This window comes from Rhinoderma darwinii, unplaced genomic scaffold, assembly GCF_050947455.1.
Source record: "Rhinoderma darwinii isolate aRhiDar2 unplaced genomic scaffold, aRhiDar2.hap1 Scaffold_36, whole genome shotgun sequence".
In the NCBI taxonomy this organism is placed as follows: domain Eukaryota; kingdom Metazoa; phylum Chordata; class Amphibia; order Anura; family Rhinodermatidae; genus Rhinoderma; species Rhinoderma darwinii.
The window spans coordinates 92,344-113,177 of record NW_027463465.1 but is presented as its reverse complement, the minus strand read 5'-3'; the positions used below and the strand labels follow the sequence as shown (position 1 = coordinate 113,177).

The following is a 20,834-nucleotide window of genomic DNA, read 5'->3' as shown; positions in this document are numbered from 1 at the left end:
GGGCAGGTATACAGTTTATGTATGGGTGCACGTATGAGGATTATATTTTATTTGTGTGTGTGTATATATATATATATGGAGCAGATTTAAAGATTATATGGGGCAAGAATAAGGAATATGGGGCAGGTAAAGGGATTCTATATATTGGGGCAAATATATGGATTATATATAGGTGCAGGTAGACTTATTCTATATGGGGCAGGTATAAGGATTATATATAGGGACAGGCATAAGGAATATAAATAGGGGTCAGGTGTAAAGATTATATATGGAAGCAGATTTAAAAATTATATATGGGGCAAGAATAAGGAATATATATATATATGGGCAGGTAAAGGTATTCTATATATATAGGGGCAAATATATGGAATATATATAGGGGCAGTTAGACTGATTATACATAGGGGCGGGTATAAGGAAAATATATATATATGGGCAGATATACAGATTATATATAAGGGCAGGTATAAGGATTATATATAGGGACAGGTATATAAATTATATATGGGGCTGGTATATGGATTATATATGGGGCAGGTACAAGGATTTTATATATATAGGCAGGTATAAGATTTATATGAGTATAGGTATAAGGTTTATATATGGGGCAGGTATAAGGATTATATATGGGGCAACAATAAGGAATATATATAGGGGCAGGGAAAGGGATTCTATATATAGGGGCAAATATATGGATTATATATAGGGGCAGGTAGAAAGATTCTATATGAAGCAGGTATAAGGATTATATATAGGGGCACGTATGAGGAATATATATGGGGGCAGGTATATGGATTATATATGGGGGCAGGTATAAGGAATATATATGGGGCAGGTATAAGGAATATATATGGGGGCAGGTATATGGATTATATATGGGGGCAGGTATAAGGAATATATATATGTGTGTGTGTGTATATATGGGCAGGTATAACGTTTATATATGGGTGCACGTATAAGGATTATATATGGGGCAAGAATAAGGAATATATATATATGGGGCAGGTATAATGATTCTATATATAGGGGCAGATATACGGATTATATATGAGGGCAGGTATAAGGGTTACATATAGGGGGTTGGTATAATGATTATATATATTAAGGACACATGTAACAATGGTATATGATGAGGGGCGCCCGCAGTGTCCAGCGCATGTCCTGCAGTACACGGTTGTGGTGAGCCTCATGTGATTTCGGGGGGCGCGGGTCTCTCCTCGTACGCCGTGTTCAGGGGTTTTTCTGGAGAAGTCGCTTCTTAGGAGTAAAATGTTTTTTCTGTTATTTGATTTCTGAGTTGATGTTGGAGAGACGGGCGTATTAATAGGTCTGTGCGATGTACAAACATGGCGGCTGTCAGTCATCTCTGGCAAACACGCTGTTAACCCTTCAGTAATATATGCCACAGAGCGAAGCCTCAACATGTCACGTACAGATGTAGCAGAGCTGATCGACTCACTTCTGAGTACAGATAATGTAGTAGATGTTACCTGCAGTCCTATGTAACACCACAGATAACACAGTGATAACTCTCTGAGTACAGATAATGTAGTAGATGTTACCTGCAGTCCTATGTAACACCACAGATAACACAGTGATAACTCTCTGATTACAGATAATGTAGTAGATGTTACCTGCAGTCCTATGTAACACCACAGATAACACAGTGATAACTCTCTGAGTACAGATAATGTAGTAGTGTTACCTGCAGTCCTATGTAACACCACAGATAACACAGTGATAACTCTCTGATTACAGATAATGTAGTAGATGTTACCTGCAGTCCTATGTAACACCACAGATAACACAGTGATAACTCTCTGATTACAGATAATGTAGTAGATGTTACCTGCAGTCCTATGTAACACCACAGATAACACAGTGATAACTCTCTGATTACAGATAATGTAGTAGATGTTACCTGCAGTCCTATGTAACACCACAGATAACACAGTGATAACTCTCTGATTACAGATAATGTAGTAGATGTTACCTGCAGTCCTATGTAACACCACAGATAACACAGTGATAACTCTCTGAGTACAGATAATGTAGAAGATGTTACCTGCAGTCCTATGTAACACCACGGATAACACAGTGATAACTCTCTGAGTACAGATAATGTAGTAGTGTTACCTGCAGTCCTATGTAACACCACAGATAACACAGTGATAACTCTCTGATTACAGATAATGTAGTAGATGTTACCGGCAGTCCTATGTAACACCACGGATAACACAGTGATAACTCTCTGAGTACAGATAATGTAGTAGATGTTACCTGCAGTCCTATGTAACACCACAGATAACACAGTGATAACTCTCTGAGTACAGATAATGTAGTAGATGTCACCTGCAGTCCTATGTAACACCACAGATAACACAGTGATAACTCTCTGAGTACAGATAATGTAGTAGATGTAACCTGCAGTCCTATGTAACACCACAGATAACACAGTGATAACTCTCTGAGTACAGATAATGTAGTAGATGTTACCTGCAGTCCTATGTAACACCACAGATAAAACAGTGATAACTCTCTGAGTACAGATAATGTAGTAGTGTTACCTGCAGTCCTATGTAACACCACAGATAACACAGTGATAACTCTCTGATTACAGATAATGTAGTAGATGTTACCGGCAGTCCTATGTAACACCACAGATAACACAGTGATAACTCTCTGATTACAGATAATGTAGTAGATGTTACCTGCAGTCCTATGTAACACCACAGATAACACAGTGATAACTCTCTGAGTACAGATAATGTAGAAGATGTTACCTGCAGTCCTATGTAACACCACGGATAACACAGTGATAACTCTCTGAGTACAGATAATGTAGTAGATGTAACCTGCAGTCCTATGTAACACCACAGATAACACAGTGATAACTCTCTGAGTACAGATAATGTAGTAGATGTTACCTGCAGTCCTATGTAACACCACAGATAAAACAGTGATAACTCTCTGAGTACAGATAATGTAGTAGTGTTACCTGCAGTCCTATGTAACACCACAGATAACACAGTGATAACTCTCTGATTACAGATAATGTAGTAGATGTTACCGGCAGTCCTATGTAACACCACGGATAACACAGTGATAACTCTCTGAGTACAGATAATGTAGTAGATGTTACCTGCAGTCCTATGTAACACCACAGATAACACAGTGATAACTCTCTGAGTACAGATAATGTAGTAGATGTCACCTGCAGTCCTATGTAACACCACAGATAACACAGTGATAACTCTCTGAGTACAGATAATGTAGTAGATGTAACCTGCAGTCCTATGTAACACCACAGATAACACAGTGATAACTCTCTGAGTACAGATAATGTAGTAGATGTTACCTGCAGTCCTATGTAACACCACAGATAAAACAGTGATAACTCTCTGAGTACAGATAATGTAGTAGTGTTACCTGCAGTCCTATGTAACACCACAGATAACACAGTGATAACTCTCTGATTACAGATAATGTAGTAGATGTTACCGGCAGTCCTATGTAACACCACGGATAACACAGTGATAACTCTCTGAGTACAGATAATGTAGTAGATGTTACCTGCAGTCCTATGTAACACCACAGATAACACAGTGATAACTCTCTGAGTACAGATAATGTAGTAGATGTTACCTGCAGTCCTATGTAACACCACAGATAACACAGTGATAACTCTCTGAGTACAGATAATGTAGTAGATGTTACCTGCAGTCCTATGTAACACCACAGATAACACAGTGATAACTCCCTGAGTACAGATAATGTAGTAGATGTTACCTGCAGTCCTATGTAACACCACAGATAACACAGTGATAACTCTCTGAGTACAGATAATGTAGTGGATGTTACCTGCAGTCCTATGTAACACCATAGATAACACAGTGATAACTCTCTGATTACAGATAATGTAGTAGTGTTACCTGCAGTCCTATGTAACACCACAGATAACACAGTGATAACTCTCTTAGTACAGATAATGTAGTAGATGATATCTGCAGTCCTATGTAACACCACGGATAACACAGTGATAACTCTCTGAGCACAGATAATATAGTAGTGTTACCTGCAGTCCTATGTAACACCACAGATAACACAGTGATAACTCTCTGATTACAGATAATGTAGTAGTGTTACCTGCAGTCCTATGTAACACCACAGATAACAGTGATAACTCTCTTAGTACAGATAATGTAGTAGATGATATCTGCAGTCCTATGTAACACCACGGATAACACAGTGATAACTCTCTGAGCACAGATAATATAGTAGTGTTACCTGCAGTCCTATGTAACACCACAGATAACACAGTGATAACTCTCTGAGTACAGATAATGTAGTGGATGTTACCTGCAGTCCTATGTAACACCACAGATAACACAGTGATATCTCTCTAAGTACAGATAATGTAGTAGATGTTACCTGCAGTCCTATGTAACACCATAGATAACACAGTGATATCTCTCTGAGTACAGATAATGTAGTAGATGGTACCTGCAGTCCTATGTAACACCACAGATAACACAGTGATATCTCTCTGAGTACAGATAATGTAGTAGATGGTACCTGCAGTCCTATGTAACACCACAGATAACACAGTGATAACTCTCTGAGTACAGATAATGTAGTAGATGTTACCTGCAGTCCTATGTAACACCACAGATAACACAGTGATAACTCTCTGATTACAGATAATGTAGTAGATATTACCTGCAGTCCTATGTAACACCACGGATAACACAGTGATAACTCTCTGAGTACAGATAATGTAGTAGATGTTACCTGCAGTCCTATGTAACACCACAGATAACACAGTGATAACTCTCTGATTACAGATAATGTAGTAGTGTTACCTGCAGTCCTATGTAACACCACAGATAACACACAGTGATAACTCCCTGAGTACAGATAATGTAGTAGATATTACCTGCAGTCCTATGTAACACCACAGATAACACAGTGATAACTCTCTGAGTACAGATAATGTAGTAGTGTTACCTGCAGTCCTATGTAACACCACAGATAACACAGTGATAACTCTCAGTGATACAGATAATGTAGTAGATGTTACCTGCAGTCCTATGTAACACCACAGATAACACAGTGATAAGTCTCTAAGTACAGATAATGTAGTAGATGTTACCTGCAGTCCTATGTAACACCATAGATAACACAGTGATATCTCTCTGAGTACAGATAATGTAGTAGATGGTACCTGCAGTCCTATGTAACACCACAGATAACACAGTGATAAGTCTCTAAGTACAGATAATGTAGTAGATGTTACCTGCAGTCCTATGTAACACCATAGAGAACACAGTGATATCTCTCTGAGTACAGATAATGTAGTAGATGGTACCTGCAGTCCTATGTAACACCACAGATAACACAGTGATAGCTCTCTGATTACAGATAATGTAGCTGTTACCTGCAGTCCCATGTAACACCACAGATAACGCAGTGATAACTCCCTGAGTACAAATAATGTAGTAGATGTTACCTGCAGTCCTATGTAACACCACAGATAACACAGTGATAACTCCCTGAGTACACATAATGTAGTAGATGTTACCTGCAGTCCTATGTAACACCACCGATAACACAGTGATAGCTCTCTGATTACAGATAATGTAGCTGTTACCTGCAGTCCCATGTAACACCACAGATAACGCAGTGATAACTCCCTGAGTACAAATAATGTAGTAGATGTTACCTGCAGTCCTATGTAACACCACAGATAACACAGTGATAACTCCCTGAGTACAGATAATGTAGTAGATATTACATGCAGTCCCATGTAACACCACAGATAACACAGTGATAACTCCCTGAGTACAAATAATGTAGTAGATGTTACCTGCAGTCCTATGTAACGCCACAGATAACACACAGTGATAACTCTCTGATTACAGATAATGTTGTAGTGGTACCTGCAGTCCTATGTAACACCACAGATAATATATCAGGACTTGAATATGAGTTGCACCAAATAACAAACTCAACTCTGCTATATCTGTGCATAATGAATCTTTACTTCAATTCATTGGACACTTATTAGAATTTGCTTACCTGCGACTTTTGCTGAACCCCGTCCTCCATTTGTGAGGAACCTCCGATATTTTTCCACCGGTCACTTCCCATGGTCGGCTACCGGAATGGAGAGAATCAGCGTTAATTATCACACACACGTCTAGACTACATCTGACGAGTTACGAACAATAGAATACGCCTGTGAATCAGGACCCAGGACAGGGGCAGAGCCACAGCCCTGCTACATACACATCAGCCAGGGACAGTTACACAGATGCAGCAGAGCTGGGGTTTCCATTTGGTACATTCCTATATCCGCAACAGCATTATCTGTAAGAAGTTTATACAACAACGTCAGCTCTGCTGCATCTGGGTCTTCCCCAGCACTTCAGTCTCGGATAGCACATTATCACTCCACCAGCACTTGACATCTCACAATCAATAGAAATGAGTGAAGCGGCAGCAGACAGCGGGCACCACCACACTGATCACCAAGTGGCACCGGCACTACATCTCCAGTGATCACACACTGCCATCCGCCACTCACTGTGTATATATAAATATATATATACCACACAACCCACCAGAGATATACAAGTAGCAACGGAAATAACACTGATAGATAGATAGATAGATAGATAGATAGATAGATAGATAGATAGATAGATAGATAGATAGATAGATAGATAGATAGATAGATAGATAGATAGATAGATAGATAGATAGATATGAGATAGATAGATATGAGATAGATAGATAGATAGATAGATAGATAGATAGATAGATAGATAGATAGATAGATAGATAGATAGATAGATAGATAGATAGATATGAGATAGATAGATAGATAGATAGATAGATAGATAGATAGATAGATAGATAGATAGATAGATAGATAGATAGATAGATAGATATGAGATAGATAGATAGATATGAGATAGATAGATAGATAGATATGAGATAAATAGATATTAGATAGATAGATAGATAGATAGATAGATAGATAGATAGATAGATAGATAGATAGATAGATAGATAGATAGATAGATAGATAGATAGATAGATGTGAGATAGATAGATAGATAGATAGATAGATAGATAGATAGATAGATAGATAGATAGATAGATAGATAGATAGATGTGAGATAGATAGATAGATAGATAGATAGATAGATATGAGATAGATAGATAGATGTGAGATAGATAGATAGATAGATAGATAGATAGATAGATAGATAGATAGATAGATAGATAGATAGATAGATAGATAGATAGATAGATAGATAGATGATAGATAGATAGATAGATAGATAGATAGATAGATAGATAGATAGATAGATAGATAGATCTGACACATGTTCTAGATAATCTCACATGGATTTCTCATGACCCTGTACACGGTACCCAGCTTCAATAACCAAAGTGTTCCGTCCCCCCTTAAGTGCTTTGGATCGGGTATGGTAGCCTCTGGGACCCGTAGCCTCTTCCTTTAGATGACTCCTCTCCATGGTCTCGCCTCTCTGACCGGTCACCCCTCTCCTCTCTCTCCCCGGTCTCCCCTCTTTCCCCCCAGTCTCCCCTCTCTCTCCGCGGTCACCTGTCCCCCGGTCACCTCTCTCCCCCCCCCAGTCACGTCACCCCTCTCCTCCCCAGTCTCCCTCCCCCGGGTTCCTCTCTCCTCGGTCTCCCCTCTCCCCCGGACATCGCCTCTCTCCCCAACCTCCCCTCTGCTCTCCCCAGGTTCCCCTCTGCTCTCCCCAGGTTCCCCTCTGCTCTCCCCTCTCTCTCCCCCCAGTCACCCCTCCCCTCTCTCCCCCCGGGTTCCCCTCTCTCTTCCCGGTCTCCCCTCTCTCCCCCCCCCGGTCACCCCTCCCCTCTCTCTCCCCCCCCCCCGGTCACCCCTTCCCTCTCTCCCCGGTCTTCCCCGACTCCCCTCTCCTCTCTCCCCCTACCTCCCCCCGGGTTCCCCTCTCTCTCCCCCCGGGTTCCCCTCTCTCTCCCCTCTCCTCCTGGTCACCCCTCTCTCCCCTCTTTCCCCCGGGGTTCCCCTCTCCACCGGTCTCCCCTCTCTCCCCCCCCCCCCCCCTAGCTCCTCCCGGGTTCCCATCTCTCTCCCTAATCTCCCCCCGGACTCCCCTCTCCTCTCTCATTAATCTCCCCCCCCCCCAGCGGTCACCCCTCTCCCCCGGACTCCCCTCTCTCTCCCCCTGGTCTCCCCTCTCTCCCCCTGGTCTCCCCTCTCTCCCCCCCTGGTCTCCCCTCATCTCCGTTCTCTCCCCCCGGACTCCCCTCTCTCTCCCCCGGTCTCCCCTCTCTCTCCCCCTTGTCCCCCCCTCTCCCCCCGGTCTCCCCTCTCTCCACCCGGTCTCCCCTCTCTCCCACAGGACTCTCCTCTCCCCCCGTCTCCGCTCTCTCCCCCCGGACTCCCCTCTCCTCTCTCCCCCTGGTCTCCCCCCGGTCTCCCCTCTCTTTCCCCTCTTTTCCCCCGGACTCCCCTCTCTCTCCCCCTGGTCTCCCCTCTCTCCACCCGGTCTCCCCTCTCCTCTCTCCCCCTGGTCTCCCCTCTCTCCCCACCCCCGGACTCCCCTCTCCTCTCTCCCCTCTCTCCCCCCGGTCTCCCCTCTCTCTCACCTCTTTTCCCCCGGTCTCCCCTCTCTCTCCCCCTGGTCTCCCCTCTCTCCACCCGGTCTCCCCTCTTTCCCCCCCCCGGACTCCCCTCTCCTCTCTCCCCCTGGTCTCCCCTCTCTCCCCACGGACTCCCCTCTCCTCTCTCCCCCTGGTTTCCCCTCTCTCCCCCCGGACTCCCCTCTCCTCTCTCCCCCTGGTCTCCCCTCTCCTCTCTCCCCCTGGTCTCCCCTCTCTCCCCCCGGACTCCCCTCTCCTCTCTCCCCCCGGACTCCCCTCTCCTCTCTCCCCCTGGTCTCCCCTCTCTCCCCCCGGACTCCCCTCTCCTCTCTCCCCCTGGTCTCCCCTCTCTCCCCCTGGTCTCCCCCCTCTCCCTCTGGACTCCCCTCTCCTCTCTCCCCCTGGTCTCCCCTCTCTCCCCCCGGACTCCCCTCTCCTCTCTCCCCCCGGACTCCCCTCTCCTCTCTCCCCCTGGTCTCCCCTCTCTCCCCCCGGACTCCCCTCTCCTCTCTCCCCCTGGTCTCCCCTCTCTCCCCCTGGACTCCCCTTTCCTCTCTCCCCCTGGTCTCCCCTCTCACCCCCTGGTCTCCCCTCTCTCCCCCCGGACTCCCCTCTCCTCTCTCCCCCTGGTCTCCCCTCCCCCCGGACTCTCCTCTCCCTGTGCTGCTGCTGAACTTCTCCGGTGTAATCTCTGCAGTCTCAGATGATAATTCACAAATCTTTAATCTGCTTTACTGTGGAATCTAATACAAGATACGGGGGAGAAACGGAGGGAAGAGGGGGGTGTAGAGGGGGGTAATGAGGGGCTACAGAGGGGTATACGCAAGATACTGAGGAGTATAGAGGGAGGGGGTCTCCTGCCGGCTCCTCAGCCCCCACAGATCTGCTCGTGGGTGAAGCACCGACCCCCGCTCCGCTGCTGCACATATCGGGATGTCGGGGGTCAGTGCGGGGGGCGCCGGGCACAGGACTCACCTCAGCGCGTCCAGCACACGGGAGACGTCTCCATCAGCACCGCGCTCCGTCCCAGCTCTGATCAAACACGCGGATCCACCGGGAGGGGGCAGCAGTGAGCGCGCAGCGGAGACTACCTGTCAATTACTACATCACTCAGGGAGGCGCCTACACATGTAGCAGAGCTGAACATAACCATTAACTCCTCGGGGTCACAAGCTAAGTACAGATAATGCAGTAAATGTAACATGCAGTCCTATGTAACACCACAAATAACAGTGATAATTCTGAGTACAGATAATGTAGCTGTTACCTGCAGTCCTATGTAACGCCACAGATAACACTGTGATAACTCTCTGATTACAGATAATGTAGTAGATGTTACCTGCAGTCCTATGTAACACCACAGATAACACAGTGATAACTCTCTGATTACAGATAATGTAGTAGATGTTACCTGCAGTCCTATGTAACGCCACAGATAACACAGTGATAACTCTCTGATTACAGATAATATAGTAGATGTTACCTGCAGTCCCATGTAACACCACAGATAACACAGTGATAACTCTCTGAGTACAGATAATGTAGTAGTGTTACCTGCAGTCCTATGTAACACCACAGATAACACAGTGATAACTCTCTGATTACAGATAATGTAGTAGAGTTACCTGCAGTCCTATGTAACACCACAGATAACACAGTGATAACTCTCTGATTACAGATAATGAAGTAGATGTTACCTGCAGTCCTATGTAACACCACAGATAACACAGTGATAACTCTCTGAGTACAGATAATGTAGTAGTGTTACCTGCAGTCCTATGTAACACCACAGATAACACAGTGATAACTCTCTGATTACAGATAATGTAGTAGATGTTACCTGCAGTCCTATGTAACACCACAGATAACACAGTGATAACTCTCTGAGTACAGATAATGTAGTAGATGTTACCTGCAGTCCTATGTAACACCACAGATAACACAGTGATAACTCTCTGATTACAGATACTGTAGTAGATGTTACCTGCAGTCCTATGTAACACCACAGATAACACAGTGATAACTCTCTGATTACAGATAATGTAGTAGATGTTACCTGCAGTCCTATGTAACACCACAGATAACACAGTGATAACTCTCTGGGGACAGATAATGTAGTAGATGTTACCTGCAGTCCTATGTAACACTACAGATAATACATCAGTTATTATATGACAAACTCGGCTCTGCTACATCTGTGTTTCCCCTAGGCTCTGTTGATACATTTATCTGCTTCCAGGTCTCTTAAGGCTTATAGATGGTTCCAGGATTACACCGCAGTGCCCCAATAATGCCAGACTAACCCCCTCATCAAGGACAGACAGGACCTGATGCCACGCGCAGTAGAGAGGACGCAGTGTCTGGTGCCGCAGCAAGTCCAAACCAGGCAAATATTTGTTTTATTGATTGTGAGGAGTTAAAGCTGAGACCTGAAGATATCCGAAGTGTAAGCAATGTCCGGCCGAGGAGGTCTCCGCCATGGAAATAGCGCCAAACTTATCCCACAACACTACGTGTCCACTCCCATCATCCCTGACCCCAGGAGCTCACAATCTAATCTCCCTATCTCTCACAAACAATGTATCACTCCCTCCATCATCCCTGACCCCAGGAGCTCACAATCTAATCTCCCTATCTCACATACAATGTATCACTCCCTCCATCATCCCTGACCCCAGGAGCTCACAATCTAATCTCCCTATCTCTCACAAACAATGTATCACTCCCATCATCCCTGACCCCAGGAGCTCACAATCTAATCTCCCTATCTCACATACAATGTATCACTCCCATCATCCCTGACCCCAGGAGCTCACAATCTAATCTATATCTCACATACAATGTATCACTCCCATCATCCTTGACCCCAGGAGCTCACAATCTAATCTCCCTATCTCACATACAATGTATCACTCCCATCATCCCTGACCCCAGGAGCTCACAATCTAATCTCCCTATCTCTCACACAATGTATCACTCCCATCATCCCTGACCCCAGGAGCTCACAATCTAATCTCCCTATCTCTCACACAATGTATCACTCCCATCATCCCTGACCCCAGGAGCTCACAATCTAATCTCCCTATCTCTCACACAATGTATCACTCCCATCATCCCTGACCCCAGGAGCTCACAATCTAATCTCCCTATCTCACATACAATGTAGTATCACTCCCATCATCCCTGACCCCAGGAGCTCACAATCTAATCTCCCTATCTCACATACAATGTATCACTCCCTCCATCATCCCTGACCCCAGGAGCTCACAATCTAATCTCCCTATCTCACATACAATGTATCACTCCCATCATCCCTGACCCCAGGAGCTCACAATCTAATCTCCCTATCTCACATACAATGTATCACTCCCATCATCCCTGACCCCAGGAGCTCACAATCTAATCCTTCTATCTCTCACACAATGTATCACTCCCATCATCCCTGACCCCGGGAGCTCACAATCTAATCTATATCTCACACACAATGTATCACTCCCATCATCCCTGACCCCAGGAGCTCACAATCTAATCTCCCTATCTCACATACAATGTATCACACCCATCATCCCTGACCCCAGGAGCTCACAATCTAATCTATATCTCACATACAATGTATCACTCCCATCATCCTTGACCCCAGGAGCTCACAATCTAATCTCCCTATCTCACATACAATGTATCACTCCCATCATCCCTGAGCCCAGGAGCTCACAATCTAATCTCCCTATCTCTCACACAATGTATCACTCCCATCATCCCTGACCCCAGGAGCTCACAATCTAATCTCCCTATCTCTCACACAATGTATCACTCCCATCATCCCTGACCCCAGGAGCTCACAATCTAATCTCCCTATCTCACATACAATGTAGTATCACTCCCATCATCCCTGACCCCAGGAGCTCACAATCTAATCTCCCTATCTCACATACAATGTATCACTCCCTCCATCATCCCTGACCCCAGGAGCTCACAATCTAATCCTTCTATCTCTCACACAATGTATCACTCCCATCATCCCTGCCCCCAGAATCTCCCTATCTTGCACACAATGTATCACTCCCATCATTATGACTTTGGGGTGATAGCCATTATTATCCTGTGCCCAGTAATACAATGCCACGTTCTGGTAAGGAGAGGGCAACGTGGGCACTGGCACAAGTAGCAGCATTACTGGGGTCATATGTCTGATTTGTGGGCACTTAATCCACAGTGAAAGATAGACTGAAAAACCATCCTGAGTTAAAACTTCTCACAGCTGACGGTTTGTTACAATGTATCAGTCTGGAGTCCAGGTTGTTTACCTCACAGAGGATTGTCTAGACTGGATACAACTAACAAACCCTCAGTTGTGACACATATTAGGTCAGGACAATCAGCCTCTGGATATATTAAAACTGTGCATCTTTACTGACAGCAAGCAGAGATCTTGACAGTGGTGTAACACATGGATATTAGAAAGTGGCCGAACTTCAGTTACAGAATCTTCAGTTACAGAAGTCTGGACTCCGGCCCTGGATAAGACACATGGGAGCAGTGGACCCGGGGCTAGGGACTCCTGGATGATGGGGGTCATTGTGTGATTGTCGTTCTTAACACCTGGTGGATTTTTCCCGTTTTTTTTTGCTGCCATTTTTTCAGCATTATATTGAGGTGACCGGATCCTCTATTGCCGTATACCGGAGGAAAAGGACGACCGCAGCGCATTTAATACGTGGGCGGCGGCAAATAATTTTTGTGCTTGTAAAATATGATACTGATGTTATACTCTAGTCGCAACCAAAGCTGCTGTCACACTACTGCTGGTTGTGACCTGGGATCTATCAGACACTACAGTTCGGCAGAGATCCCATCATGCATTGCATTGTGGCAGGATTAACCCGGTAATGGCCATTATTTTGTTTTCACCCAGCTTTCCCAGACTCCTGACCAGCAAGTCTGCCTAGTTGTGCAGTGGCATAGGAGTTGGTGGATGTATCACTGCATAACTAGATACATTTGCCATGCAGGAGTCTGGGAGAGCTGGGTAAGAAACCCTGTAATGGCCACTTCACCCAGCTTTCCCAACAACCTGACCACTCGATCTACTGGGTATTTTATCCATGACTACATATCCTATACATATCCTGACTGTACAGTCCTACCGTACAACTTCCGCAAATGTCACCCAGCTTTCCCAGACTCCTGAATGACTAGTCTGCCTAGTTACGCAGTGACATGAGAGATGGGGTTGTTCTACAGCAGATCTACATAGATTTGTCATGCAGGAGTCTAGTAAAGCTGGGTGACAACCCCTGTAATGGCAGTTTTTACTTTTCACCCAGCTTTCTTACGGTCAGATAGAACTAAAACAATTGGATGGGATTACCTGGGATTTTTTATTTAAAGGGGAAGCGCTCTTTTACAAACATTCTCATTAGCGGCTTTGCTTTGTCTTCACGCCCTGGGACTGTGTGCGCAGTCTATGAATATTTCAGTTAAAGGCCCCGGCCGCAATCCCCGGAGATCCTCCGTATACGATGGGAAACGGTTAGGAAGAATTCAGGGTGACGCCATGATAAAAGGCTCTCAGGCCGGGGAAGGCTGCGGCGCTGCGAGGGTTACGGGTCAGGCCGTATTATCTAGATAACACACAAAGCTCCAGCGCTGATCAGATGAACGGATAACTGAGTTAACCGCGCGCCGTATGTGCGACCCTCGCTGCCCCGCGCCGGCTGTGCGACCCTCGCTGCCCCGCGCCGTGCCGCAACTACATGTAGATTACAGAGGGAAAAAGCTGAATCGTGAGACGGCGGCGGCGATCATCATCCAGGGAGAAAAGACTTCAGAGCGCCGCTCCCTCCGCGCTGCAATCACATCTCAAACGGCGTCCCTGGCGATAAATAGCTGCCGATGCCTCGCCGTGATAATCGTGGCGAACCATCACCGGACGATGTCCAACTAAAGTAAGAAAACATTTTTGCATTTTTGCATTTTTTTATTCTTTTTTTATATCTTTTTTCCAGGTTTATTGTTTTTCTCCATTTGTTATTTGCGGCTCTCACAATGGCGCTATTTTACGGTGATGTTACATAGTAGTAAACAAAAACGTACGACGGCAAAAATGGCCGCCATTAACGTTCCCCTGCGGAATGGAAAATGCAGCGAACAATACCACTATCCAGCTTTTCATAGACCCTGAGCGGCAGTCGATCACGTTGTTACATCACCCCCTGCTCTGCCCGTGTCAGTCTTCACTGCGCTTCAAGCATTCTGTTCATGGATCGGGAAGGACTAACATTCTCTAATGTATAGATTTGCTATTCTGGAGTCTGGGAAAGATGGATCCCATGTAACTTGTCCATCTTAAGATGGTTCACATGAAGAAAGTGTAGGAAAAATGTGCGCTTATTTATCAACGTATTGCGCCATTTACGCCATTTTTTATGGGCGTGGCTTTTCATTCATCACATTGCAACACATGTATCCAGTCATTACGCCGCTTGCGATCGATGAGCTGGACCGCGCCACATCCAGGCGGCAACAGAGCGACGCGCGGAATTTAAAACTTTGTCGCGAATCCGCCCGGTTCGAACATAAAGAAGTTGACCGCAATCTAAACGTCTTGTCGCACTTTCCTGCGGCTCCGTGTTTGTCTGTAGTTTATATTCAGGGGATCTCTCCGCACACGACTTTATTTCGCTCCGGCTTCGCTGACATCAATCTTGTGATTGGGTCAACTCAATCACTCCTCGTCGGCGCAATTCCCCCGCGATGCCGTTCGCTCATCCTCGGTAGGTGATTCCTTAAAGGAGCAGCAATCCTGCGCATACAAAAAAAATGTAAATGTTAAAGTTCCTTACAGAGAATTTCTCCTGCTCAGCCATTACAGGGGTTGTCACCCAGCTTTCCATAGACCCTGAATGGCGTTTAGGCCTATGTTGTTAGACGGGGTTACACTCCTGACCCCCTGCTTTCTCCTCCCACCCTGTGATAGTAAGTGTCAGTTTTTACTGTCGTTCTGGCATTATATTCATGTAGCAGGAAGCTCAGGATGAACAGAGCTATAAGGTGGAGCGCTATTCCCATCCGACCTCATTCTCCGGGTGTCGTGTCTGATTATGGCCGCCCGCTATTGGATGTGTTTAGTGGTGGGGGGTTATGGGGTATAGAGTCATCTGTATGGGCTGCGCTCTATGAATGGGGCACCCCGGTAAATCTATAGGTGTATATATATGTTCCGGTTTGGAGTAGTACACCCATCCTGACACGTATGCCCGCTCGCCCCCTCGCCCGCCGCTCTCTTCTCATCTCTGAAACGTAATTTTCCCAAAATGACATGAAATTCCTCCCATGATCTTTTCTACCTGCGGCCCCCGATAATCCCGCGTTGTCGCCTAGGTGTATTTACTCGCCCGGTGGGGGTAGTAGGTGAAGGGATTTTAGTCCTGGTTCCAGCAGCTCCAATTTGTGTTCAATGGCGGCGGATGAAGCGTTTAAATCCGTGATGTTCCGATAAAAAGTCTTCACCCCTCCTCCGCTGTCAGCCGGCGTCTTATTACCACTGTGCGCTAGATCTCAGATCCGCTTATCTCCCCGCAGTAGTCACCGGGTCCGGCGCGGTCATCGGCGTCTCGCGGCTGCAGATACAAACAGCTGGATCCCGTCCAACGCCGAGAGCCGGGGCCTGATGTGCGAAATAAGAGGCAGCAAACCCCGACGTGTCCTCATAACAGCACAGCTAATGGAGGCGAATGAGGAGGCAGCGGAGGAGGGGATGAGACGCCAAACAGGACGGGTGGCAGCAGCGGCGGCGATGTGGGGGGCACAGATAGGGCAAATGACAAGGGATTTCCTTCTGTTTTTCATTGTCGACAAAGAAGAAAAGATGGAGCATCAACAAGGACAGGGGGGTGTCAGTCCATGAGGGACAGGGGGGGGGACATCAGTCCATGAGGGACAGGGGGAGGTGTCAGTCTATGAGGGCGTCAGTCCATGAGGGACAGTGGGGGTGTCAGTCCATGAGGGTGTCAGTTCAGGAGGGCATCAGTCCATGAGGGACGGGGGGGCACGTCAGTCCATGAGGGACATCAGTCCATGAGGGACAGGGGGGGCGTCAGTCCAGGAGGGACAGCGGGGTGTCAGTCCATGAGGGTGTCAGTCCATGAGGGACAGGAAGAGCGTCAGTCCATGAGGGACAGGGGGGGCGGCGTCAGTCCATGAGGGCGTCAGTCCATGAGGGACAGGGGGGCATCAGTCCATGAGGGACAGGAGGGGGGTGTCAGTCCATGAGGGACAGGGGGGGGGGTGTCAGTCCATGAGGGCAAGGAGGGCATCAGTCCAGGAGGACATCAGTCCATGAGGGACAGCGGGGTATCAGTCCATGAGGGCATCAGTCCATGAGGGACAGGGAGGGGGGCATCAGTCCAGGAGGACATCAGTCCATGAGGGGCAGTGGGGGTGTTAGTGCATGAGGGACAGGAGGGCGTCAGTCCATGAGGGACAGGGGGCCGTGTCAGTCCAGGGGGGGGGGGGGCAGGGGGTCGACGGTGATGAGGTCTATGGTGGGGCCTGGGGGGAGTAGAACCTGCAGCGCATTGTCCACCGCTCATATATTTCCTGCACTGCCACAGGGATGAGACGCAGATGTAATATGTGCACCAGGAGTCTAGTGGTAACGTCTACCCAGATGTAGCAGAGCTGAACATTTTTGGGACTGCAGTTTGTGCACAATGATAGTACAGATAAAGATTCTATGTAACCCCACAGATAACACAGTGATAACTCTCTGCTGCTGAACCGGTGTATCTAATCCTATCATGTGTGATACTGTCTGCTGAGCTGTGTATCTATCTAATCCTATCATGTGTGATACTGTCTGCTGAGCTGTGTATCTAATCCTATCATATGTGATACTGTCTGCTGAGCCGTGTATCTAATCATATCGTCTGTGATACTGTCTGCTGATCTGTGTATCTAATCCTATCATGTGTGATACTGTCTGTTGAGCTGTGTATCTAATCCTATCATGTGTGATACTGTCTGCTGAGCCGTGCATCTAATCATATCATGTGTGATACTGTCTGCTGAACCGTGTATCTAATCCTATCATGTGTGATACTGTCTGCTGAGCTGTGTATCTAATCCTATCATGTGTGATACTGTCTGCTGAGCTGTGTATCTAATCATATCATGTGTGATACTGTCTGCTGAGCCCTGTATCTAATCCTATCATGTGTGATACTGTCTGCTGAGCCGCTGTATCTAATCCTATCATGTGTGATACTGTCTGCCGAGCTGTGTATTTAATCCTATCATGTGTGATACTGTCTGCTGAGCTGTGTATCTAATCCTATCATGTGTGATACTGTCTGCCGAGATGTGTATCTAATCCTATCATGTGTGCTACTTTCTGCTGTGCTGTGTATCTAATCCTGTTATGTGTGATACACTTTTAGGGCGATGTATGAACCCTGTCTCTCGGGGTGATACATCTTGTCCTCATAATATTTATGGATAATTATAAGAAATATCTGATGTAAGGAGTGTTATTTGAGGAGTACAAGGGGGGGGGGGGGTCCGGGGCGGCGCAGAGTCATGTGACACCACGGATGAGACAGGAGAACTACAAGTACCAGTTGTCTCAGCTGTAATGGTCATTCATCTCCAGTTCTCCAGACGTTACTGTCATTGAGGATGAACACGGCCACGTGCAGCAGCACGCAGCATGTCACAGGCAATGTCCAAACTCCACCCCACTGCAGGGATGGGCAGACATGATTGGTTGGCAGCCTGGAGTCAGTGACAACGGCAGAATTCACATGGCCATGCTGATTTGTGGTGGTCACCCAGTAAATTCCTGGATGGTTGCTATGCAACAACGTGGCAGTGACATCAGGGGAGCGGTCACAGGAGCGAGTTGTGCAGCACTTTTTATAGCTAGTTGTGTGTGGCGCCCCCAAGTGTTGGCACTGCCAGTCTGGGTGTGCGCAGAATGCTCCCCCATTACAAGTATTAATGTAGATAAGCACCCCCTCCCCCGCCCCGACATTATACGTCACATATAGATTATAGAGATGAAGTGCAAAAAGACCAGATAGAATAATAAACGGCGCCATCCACGCTATAGAGCGACTGCTCGCACTTAATGCCTGCCGCTCGCGATCTATCACAGCTTTGTGTCGCTATGGAAACTTGCCCCGCTGTTCAGGCCGTCACACGGTTACCGGATTTATGAATGTAGCAGCCGGTGTGGGAAAACATGGCCGCAGTCTTCACCGGCGTCGCCGCAGATCTTACAATAAATATGGAAGTAGAAGAAGCGGAGAAATGACCCTCACAGCGGAGTTATTGTACATACAGAATGTTGAGGGGGTGGGGTGACGGAAAATAGGGGCACGAGTGACGGCCGTGAACACGTAGCTGCAGTGACCACGGTACACACGTCACAGGCGGCAGGACACTGATATACCTCCGAGGAGCCCGCGGTACCCACGTCACAGGCGGCAGGACGCTATGATATACCTCCGAGGAGCCCGCGGTACACACGCCACAGGCGGCAGGACACTATGATATACCTCCGAGGAGCCCGCAGTACACACGCCACAGGCGGCAGGACGCTATGATATACCTCCGAGGAGCCCGCGGTACCCACGCCACAGGCGGCAGGACGCTATGATATACCTCCGAGGAGCCCGCAGTACACACGTCACAGGCGGCAGGACGCTATGATATACCTCCGAGGAGCCCGCGGTACACACGCCACAGGCGGCAGGACACTATGATATACCTCCGAGGAGCCCGCAGTACACACGCCACAGGCGGCAGGACGCTATGATATACCTCCGAGGAGCCCGCGGTACACACGCCACAGGCGGCAGGACACTATGATATACCTCCGAGGAGCCCGCGGTACACACGTCACAGGCGGCAGGACACTGATATACCTCCGAGGAGCCCGCGGTACACACGTCACAGGCGGCAGGACGCTATGATATACCTCCGAGGAGCCCGCGGTACCCACGTCACAGGCGGCAGGACGCTATGATATACCTCCGAGGAGCCCGCGGTACCCACGTCACAGGCGGCAGGACACTATGATATACCTCCGAGGAGCCCGCGGTACCCACGCCACAGGCGGCAGGACACTATGATATACCTCCGAGGAGCCCGCGGTACCCACGCCACAGGCGGCAGGACACTATGATATACCTCCGAGGAGCCCGCGGTACCCACGTGACAGGCGGCAGGACACTATGATATACCTCCGAGGAGCCCGCGGTACCCGCGCCACAGGCGGCAGGACGCTATGATATACCTCCGAGGAGCCCACGGTACCCACGTCACAGGCGGCAGGACGCTATGATATAACTCTGAGGAGCCCGCGGTACACACGCCACAGGCGGCAGGACGCTATGATATACCTCCGAGGAGCCAGATACAGAGCAGGGGCCCCTGAGCAAGAACCACTTTCTAATAGATGTTTCAATTTCTCGCCAATTTCATGGATCTCTGGTTGCTGTCAGTGATTGGAAACATTCTTGTTTAAAGCCAAAGGCTTAAAAACCTGTACTTCTCACAGCTGAGGGTTTGTTACAGTTGTATCCAGTCTGGAAAACGACATAGTCTGGACTGATACATATATCACCTGCACTGTGCACTGATACATTGTAACAAACTATCAGGACAGGCGAGTGTCAGTGGTGGAATGGCCACAGTGTGGACTGGATGTACAAGCGGCGGTGGTATAGTAAGGGCTCGGTGTGTGCTGGAGGTTCAAAGTGCCCCCCCCCCCCCCCCCCCGTACATGACCAGCCGCCACCAAATCGAGTAGTTGGAAAGCCTCAGGTGCAGAATGCCCCCCAGGGTGGTCACAAGGATAAAATAATTGGCGTCACGCGGTGTCCGGTGGCAGCGCCCAATCTATTTACTTCCCTATATTTAAGACATTGATGTAACAGGAGATTTCGGCCCCCGGAGTCCGGCCGGAGTAACGGGAGATTTCGGCCCCCGGAGTCCGGCCGGAGTAACACGTCCCGGTGCTTCACCACAAGACTGCCACAGGTTTCCTGCTCGGGGGCCACACGCTGTTTTAGTTTACTTTTATGTCTCCTGACTCCGCCGTCTGCCGCCGTGTCCCAGAATAATTTCTTCAGAACGTATTTGGCTGCGGGAAATTTTGTTTTTGTTGT

General features: G+C 47.5%; 1 protein-coding gene across 1 annotated transcript in view; it reads right to left on the bottom strand.

Annotated features, from left to right (window-relative positions):
• Positions 1–20,834, bottom strand: part of LOC142707566 (fibrinogen C domain-containing protein 1-like) — a 135,083-nt gene that overhangs the window by 61,497 nt on the left and 52,752 nt on the right. Inside the window, exon 2 of the mRNA XM_075848335.1 lies at positions 6,079–6,156. Within this exon, the coding sequence (XP_075704450.1) occupies positions 6,079–6,156 (78 nt within the window). The remainder of the gene's footprint in view (positions 1–6,078; positions 6,157–20,834) is intronic.